The sequence below is a fragment of the Pelophylax lessonae genome (assembly GCF_965119305.1).
Source record: "Pelophylax lessonae genome assembly, chromosome: 11".
In the NCBI taxonomy this organism is placed as follows: Eukaryota; Metazoa; Chordata; class Amphibia; order Anura; family Ranidae; genus Pelophylax; species Pelophylax lessonae.
The window spans coordinates 27974461-27982603 of record NC_138778.1 but is presented as its reverse complement, the minus strand read 5'-3'; the positions used below and the strand labels follow the sequence as shown (position 1 = coordinate 27982603).

General features: G+C 48.3%; 1 protein-coding gene across 3 annotated transcripts in view; it reads left to right on the top strand.

Moving 5' to 3' along the window:
- XYLT2 (xylosyltransferase 2) overlaps positions 1-8143 on the top strand; it is a 35083-nt gene that overhangs the window by 684 nt on the left and 26256 nt on the right. For 2 of the 3 annotated variants that reach the window (XM_082272010.1, XM_082272009.1), the window contains exon 2: positions 7792-8143. This exon is cut by the window's right edge and continues 63 nt beyond it. In XM_082272010.1, the coding sequence (XP_082128136.1) occupies positions 7792-8143 (352 nt within the window). The remainder of the gene's footprint in view (positions 1-7791) is intronic. The other variant, XM_082272011.1, reaches the window with a different exon arrangement.

The following is an 8143-nucleotide window of genomic DNA, read 5'->3' as shown; positions in this document are numbered from 1 at the left end:
TTACCAGTCTGGGGGGAGGGGAGTGTTAGATTGGCTTCCCTGGGGTGCCATGGGCCACATTCAGCCCCCTACATGGTCTGTATATCCAATACACAGCGGGGATCTCCTTTATGTACACAGATTGAGTCTCTGCTGTCTCACTTCAACCTTCACCACATCTGACGGGGACCCTGGTGTAAGGGGGGGGGGGGGGTCCTGTGATGAGGACCATTGTGTAAAGGGGGGGTGCTCTGATTGGGATCCTGGTGTAAGGGGGGGGAGGTGTTCTGATGGGGACCCTGGTGTAAGGGGGGGGAGGTGTTCTGATGGGACCCTGGTGTAAGGGGGGGAGGTGTTCTGATGGGGACCCTGGTGTAAGGGGGGGGAGGTGTTCTGATGGGGACCCTGGTGTAAGGGGGGGGAGGTGTTCTGATGGGGACCCTGGTGTAAGGGGGGGAGGTGTTCTGATGGGGACCCTGGTGTAAGGGGGGGAGGTGTTCTGATGGGGACCCTGGTGTAAGGGGGGGGAGGTGTTCTGATGGGGACCCTGGTGTAAGGGGGGGGAGGTGTTCTGATGGGGACCCTGGTGTAAGGGGGGGGAGGTGTTCTGATGGGGACCCTGGTGTAAGGGGGGGGAGGTGTTCTGATGGGGACCCTGGTGTAAGGGGGGGGAGGTGTTCTGATGGGGACCCTGGTGTAAGGGGGGGGAGGTGTTCTGATGGGGACCCTGGTGTAAGGGGGGGGAGGTGTTCTGATGGGGACCCTGGTGTAAGGGGGGGGAGGTGTTCTGATGGGGACCCTGGTGTAAGGGGGGGGAGGTGTTCTGATGGGGACCCTGGTGTAAGGGGGGGGAGGTGTTCTGATGGGGACCCTGGTGTAAGGGGGGGGAGGTGTTCTGATGGGGACCCTGGTGTAAAGGATAACTGTGATGAGGGCCCTGATGTAAGGGGGGTCCCTGATGGGGGGGACTTGGATGTAAGGGGGGTCCCTGATGGGGACCCTGGTGTAAGGGGGGGAGGTGTTCTGATGGAGACCCTGGTGTAAGGGGGGGGGGGTGCTCTGATTGGGACCCTGGTGTAAGGAGGGGGGGGTGCTCTGATGGGGACCATTGTGTAAAGGGGGGGGGGGTGTTCTGATGGGGACCCTGGTGTAAAGGATAACTGTGATGAGGGCCCTGATGTAAGGGGGGGACTTGGATGTAAGGGGGGTCCCTGATGGGCACCCTGGTGTAAGGGGGGGCTTTGATGAAACCTTAGTGTAAGGAGGAAACTGATATAAGGGGGGAGGAGGCTCTGATGGGGACATTGATGTAAGGACTATCTTGTGGCACCTGGTGTAAGGGGGACCCCGATGTAAGAGGGGGGGTTCTGTTGGTGACCCCTGGTGTAAGGGGGGACTCTGATTTAAGAGGGTCTCTGATGGGGACCCTGGTGTATGGGGGGGGCACTCTGATATAAAAGGGAAGGAAGCTCTGATGGGGACATTGATGTAAGGAGGACTCTGTTGTGGTCAATAAGGTAAAGGAGGACTCCGATGGGGGAACTGTGATTGGGGCTCTGATGTAAGAGGGAACACTGATGGGGGGACCCTGGTGTAAGGAGACCTCAGATGGGGACAATGACTTAAAGGGGAACGCCCAAAAATGTGGAATTCTCTTTAAGTTACTCTTTAAAGCTTTGAATAAAGCCAAGCCCTTTCCTCGGTATTGTGTGTGGGGGGTGGGGAATGGGTAAATTGCGGTCAGTTTACTTTTTGCTGTCTTTGTCTCGTTGGGGAGATTTATTTTCCTTCCCCAGAAGCTCTGCACTGGTAATACCGGTTCCTTGTCTCCTCCATCCATTCATCAATATGGAGGAAACGCTCTTACTATCAAATCTTCAGAATTTGTTTGCTGGGAGGCAGAGGAAATATCCATGGAATAACGGTGCGCTCTTCCTCCTGCTCTGGGGTCATTTTCTTGCTTACATGTGATCCGCTTTCATGTTGCTTTTCGGAGGGCATTTGACAGGCGGTGGGGGAGGAGTTGCAGGGTGGCCCTGGTCACTTGAATGAATGGCAATCCCTGAAAAACACAATAGAAGTATAATTCCTGCAGCAAAGCATGTGTGCCTTCCCTGCTAAACAGTGAGCAGTTGAGGGGTGGTAAAAACACAGCTTCATCATTGGATTTTTACTGCCCCCCCCCCCCCAAACTGCAAAGGTAAAGGAGCCCTCTGGTGTAGTTTGAGGTGTTTTAGGGGGTGCGGAGGGGTGAATAGACCCTTAGAGACACATTACTGTAAATATTATTGGTAATATTCTTTCACATGGGGCTGGAGATGCAGCAAAGTAACAGACACTCGGCTGTATAGGCGTTACCCACATTGGAGGCCAATTCACAACATTTATGTTGCAATAATAAGCGCTGTCCAAATGCCACTTCTGGTTTTCATTTATTTATTTTCTCCAGAAGGGGAAGTGAACGCTTCAATAAACAGGCGCTGAACGCTTCCAAAACATGCCAGGCGTTCAGTATTACTTCAACAGCTGAAAAAGGGTTTTTCATTGACCTGCAAGCCCAGCATTTGGCTATTGTGCCACCATCCTAGATCCTAGGTTTGCTACAAAAAATTGCAGTAGCACCGTGTATACAACCTTACCAGACTGCCTACAGCTTATGATTTTATAATATAATAACAAACATGTTATACTTACCTCCTCTGTGCTGTTGGTTTTGCACAGGGCAGCCCGGATCCTCCTCTTCTCGGGTTCCTCTCTGACACTCCTGGCCCCTCCCTCCTATCGAGTGCCCCCACAGCAGGCAGCTTGCTATGGGGGCACCAGAGCAGAGCTGCAGCTCCTTGTGTCCATTCAGACATTGAGCTGCAGTTCGTCCCCGCCCCCTCTCTCTCCTGACTGGCTAACTGAGTTTGATTTCCAGCAGTGGGAGCCAATGGCGCCGCTGCTGTGTCTCAGCCAATCAGGAGAGAGAGTCCTAGGTGGCTGAGGCACTTGTAGACATTGCTGGAAAGAGAGGGTGCACAGGTAAGTATTATGTGTGCTGGGGAGGCTGCTACACATGGAAGGCTTTTTATCTTAATGCATAGACTGTATTAGGATATAAAACCTTCTGACTTTACAACGACTTTAACCACTTCAGCTCCGGAAGGATTTGCCCCCTTAATGACCTGGCCATTCGGCACTGCCTTATTTTAGCGGACAATTGCGCAGTCGTGTGACGCTGTACCCAAATAAAATTGATGTCTTTTTGCCCCACAAATAGAGATTTTTTTTTTTTTTGGTGGTGTTTGATCACCTATTTTTTTTTTTTATTTTTTTTTTGTTTTTTGTGCTATAAACCAAAAAGATAGCAACAATTCTGGGAAAAAAAAAATAAATAAATATATATTTACTGCTATATATCATTCCCAATAAAAAAATCTAAATTTTTCATAATTTTAAGCCAATTTGTTTTCTACATACGTGTAAAAAAAAAAAAAAAAATCCCAATAGACGTATTTTGATTGCTTTGCACAAAAGTACAATAGTTTTTGCATATATATATATATATATATATATATATATATATATATATATATATATATATAATGTGTATGATAGAGATATATATATAGATAGATAGATAGATAGATAGATAGATTTTTTTTTTTTTTTTTTTTTTTGCTGGACTGCGACATTGCGGAGGACAGATCGGACCCCTAACTGACATTTTTGACACTTTTGGGGGGACCAGTGACATTACTACAGTAATCAGTGCTAAACATATTCACTGTTACTGTAATAATGACACTGGCAGGGAAGGGGTTAACCCAGGGGGGATCAAAGGGTTACATGTGAGCCTAGAAGGTGCTTTCTAACTGTGGGGGGTGGACTTGTGGAAGAAACATAGAGACCTGTGATCCTATATAGAAGGATCACAGTCGCTCTGTGTTCATTCCAGAGAGAACGCCGGGTCTGCTGTGTTTACAACAATTGTGGCCCCAAGCCCCTTGGATCGGCTTCCCTGCTGCCTGAAGGGGATGCGCCCCCAGGAGCGCTCCTGCGAACCGACTTGCCTATATGTCAGTTCAGGCCTCACTCCGGTACAAGCACTTTCCCGAAATATCGGCAATATATCGGTAACCTCAGGGGCTAATTCCGATATATGGGGGAAAGTGCAGATCAGCCCTCAATGTATCGGTCGATCCCTAGTACAAAACATACATTTCCTTCATGGCAATGTACAACAGCATGATGCGCTGCACTTCTGTACAGTGCCATGCGATTCGGCAGGGTGCGCTGCGATAAAATGTAGCATGTCTGCATGTTGTTACAGCACAGCCCTAGGCTACATTGAATGGGACACAGGAAGCAATTGTCCCCTGTGGGTCCTTGCTGTGACAGATGTTTTACTGCATTCTAAAATGTCTGTCTCTGCGCATAGTGTAAATTAGCCCGTAATCAAACCCTGTGTGTGCAGCCTCATTATAAAGCCGTGTAATGTTCACACCGGTGTACTTAGAGGATCTTCAGGGTGTTGGCAAAGAATGAAGTCAGCAGATACAAATACTGTAGCTGCTGGCTTTAAAAAAAAAAAAAAAAAAAGACACTTTGTTCTGTTTCCAAATAGAATTTCACCTTTGGGAACATGTTATAGGTTACACCCGTTTTTAGGACATGTTCACAATGCTGCAGGCGCTGCCCAATTTACCCCCCTTCCCTGTGACAGCACTACCCGAAGTTCTGTGGTAGTTTGTTTCTTCCTGACAGTGTCAGGGCACACAGATACACTAACAAATCTGCAGGAGACCTGCATGGCACCAGCAATCTGCTCATCACTGGTGCAATGCTTTGCAGGCTTCAAAATAAATGCACTTTTTTTTTTTTTGTGCCGCGGTTTACTGACGGTTTTCCCTACAAGGAATTTGCGGCAACAGCAGCCGAGAGCCGATTTAAAAATCTGCTGGGGTGCCGACATTGCTGAATCCCTGGACAGGTAAGTGTCCTAATATTAAAAGTCGGCAGCTACAGTATTTGTAGCTGCTGACTTTTAATTTTTATAGTGGGGGGGGGGCTGAAGCTCCCCTTTATTTCACACAAAAAAAAAAAAAAAAAATGAAGTCAGCAGCTACACATACTTTAGCTGCTGACTTTTAATATTGGGACACTTACCTGTCCAGGGAGCCCGCAATGTCGGCACCCCAGCCGATTTTCGGATCAGCTGCCGGGTGCTGCGTCCACCATTCATTGTAGGAAAACCCGTCAGTGAAGCCTTTAGCCATTTAAGCCCCGGAAGATTTTACCCCCTTCCTGACCAGGGGTTTTTTTTTTTTTTTTTACTGCGTGACTTTAACGGACAATTGCGCGGCCGTGCGACGCTGTACCTAAACGAATTTGTAGTCTTTTTTTTTTTCCCACAAACAGAGCTTTCTTTTGGTGCTATTTGATCACCTGTGTGATTTTTTTTTTTTGACCACGCGCTTTAAACACAAAAAGAGCGTAATTTTTGCAAAAATAACAATATTTTCACTTTTTTTTATATGAAATTCCCCCCCAAAAAAATGTAAAAATCAAAATTTTTTAACATTTTCGGCCAATTTGTTTTATGCTACATATGTTTTGTAAAAAAAAATCGCAAAAAGCGTATTTTGATTGGTTTGCGCAAAAGTTATCGCGTTTACTAATAAAATGAAAGATTTTTGTCATTTTTGGTGTTTTTTTTTTTTAACGCGTAATTGACTGACATTTTTGACACTTTTGGGGGTACCAGTGACATTTCTACAGTTACCAGTGCTATACATATGCACTGTTACTGTAAAAATGACACTGGCAGGGAAGGGGTTAACTGTATTGGACAGGGAGGGGTTAAGTGTGTCCTAGGGGCGTGCTTCTAACTGTAGTGGGACATGGCTACTGGTGTAAAAACAGCGATCAACGGTTCTACATAGTAGAACCGTCTGATCTCCATTTTTACACAGGGGAGAATGACAGGCGGCTTGTTTACATAAGCCGCTCTGCCTTTCTCCCGCTCTACCAACGATCGCCATGTGACCGGCGGACATTGGGTCCGCCGGTCACACTCCCGCACTCCTCCCTGAACGAGCCGAAGCGGGCGCGCGCCTCAGCAGGCGCACGCTCGCCCGCTATTGGCTCAAATGCCAGTGACAGGCGAGTGATGTAGATCTACGTCACTCTGCCTGGCCAGGGCTGACTGCCGCAGTAAATATACTGTGCGCAGTCGGCAACCGGTTAGAAATGAACAGCCGATTCCCTACTGCGCATGTGCGAAGCCCGCTGAGCTTTCTAATTGGCCCGACGGGGGAAGGAGGAGGGGGCCCAATCTTTTAAGGGACAGCCCCACGGCGCTGTCTCCTGCAAGTGGGGAAGGGTACCTTTCAAAATCAGGGGAGGAAGCAGATCAGCGGAAGTTCCACGTTTGGGTGGGACTCCACTTTAAGGATCTCTAATTTAGTGATTTTTTAAAATCCCTTTTTAACCGCTTAACGACCGCCCGCAGCAGTCATACTGCGGCAGGCTGCCTCTCGTGCATGAACCGCCGTAGGTATACGTCGGTCGCGCGCCTGCAGCTTGGTGGCGAGCGCGCGCCGCGCTCCCCCGCCCACTAGTCAGCGGGTATCCTGGTGCACGGGGCAGGTGGCTCTGATTGCCGCCTGACACCCACGATCGCTCCCCGCTGAGAGAGAAGAACGGTCGGCTGTTGTAAACACATCTGACCGTTCTTCTCTGTGGAATGATCAGAGCTCCTGTGATCCTTCTATATAGGATCACAGGTCTCTATGATCATTTCACAAGCCACGCCCCCATACAGTTAGAAACACGCCCCTAGGTACACATTTAACCCCTTGATCACTTACTGTGTTAACCCCTTCCCTGCCAGTGTTATTACAGTAACAGTGCATATTTTTAGCACTGATTACTGTAGTAATGTCACTGGTCCCCCCAAAAGTGTCAGTCAGGGGTTCCGATCTGTCCGCCGCAAATGTCACAGTCCCGCAAAAGAACGCAGATTGCCGCCATTACTAGTAAAAATAAAAAAATAAATAAAAATGACAAAAATCTTTCCCGTAATTATGCCAGTCCCTGATTTCCTTTTAAAAACTGACCACACCAAGCATGAGATCATAGTGTGGTTAGTTTTCTGGCTATGCTTCAAACTCAGCCTGCTCTCCAACCCAGTCCAGTGGGGCCGCATATTTGAGGTACGGTCGGCGTGAAGGTGTTAAGGTTGCTTAAAAATGGGCGCCTGAGCTGCATTGTTATCGCCCCTCTTAAGCTTCAAAGGCAGGCAGATGGGGGTGTGGATGTGCCATGACTATGCAGCTGCAGCGAAAATTGCACCCCCTGGTGTGTCCGGCAGGCAGTACCACCACTGAATGTATTTTAAATACATGGGGCTGTGCCGCAACCGCCCTGCAACTGAAGTTGCGGTGAGGTGGTGCGGCATTTGCAGAGTTAAAACAGGTGGTGGGGGTAGGTGCCTGTCAAATGCCACTGAAAAGTGATCCACTGTGGATTTATTTTCAGGGGTGTGGCAATGTTAGCCACACATCTAAACATAGCCTTGGAGGGGATTTACCTCACTTTGGACAACTTACTTCACTCCGTTATGTCTGCGGGGCAGAATGTGACAGGAATTCTCCCCGATGGGACACAGACATCAAAAATAATCCTGATAGGAGTTCCAATCATTCTCTACTCTGTAGAAAACTATAAAACCGTTTTAAAAATGAGTCAGTTGGACTTTTTTTTTTTTTTTTTCTCTCCACCATTGCTAATCTGCTTTCTCTTTTCAACTTGATTTTTGTATTGCAGAGTGCTCAGCAGAGGAAAAATAGAAGCCCAGATAAAGCAGAGCATTCCAAGGACCCTGGTAATTCTGCAGGGCGCAGGGCTTGGAAAACAAGAGGAAAGGCAGGGAGATCAGGCAGTGAGGTAGCCAGAGTGGCAAGAGAGGCTAATCCAAGATCCAAGCTGAGCACCCGTCTTCATGTCCCCCAGGAAACGTGGCACAACCTAACCAGAGACGGCGATACCGGCAGCGTAGAAGGACCTCACCCCACGGATCGCGTTTTCATCCCAAAGTGCGACATCAAAGGAAAAGACGCCCTGTCTGCTCTCTCCAGAGCCACCACCCAGAGATGTCAGCAGGAGATTGCCGACATAG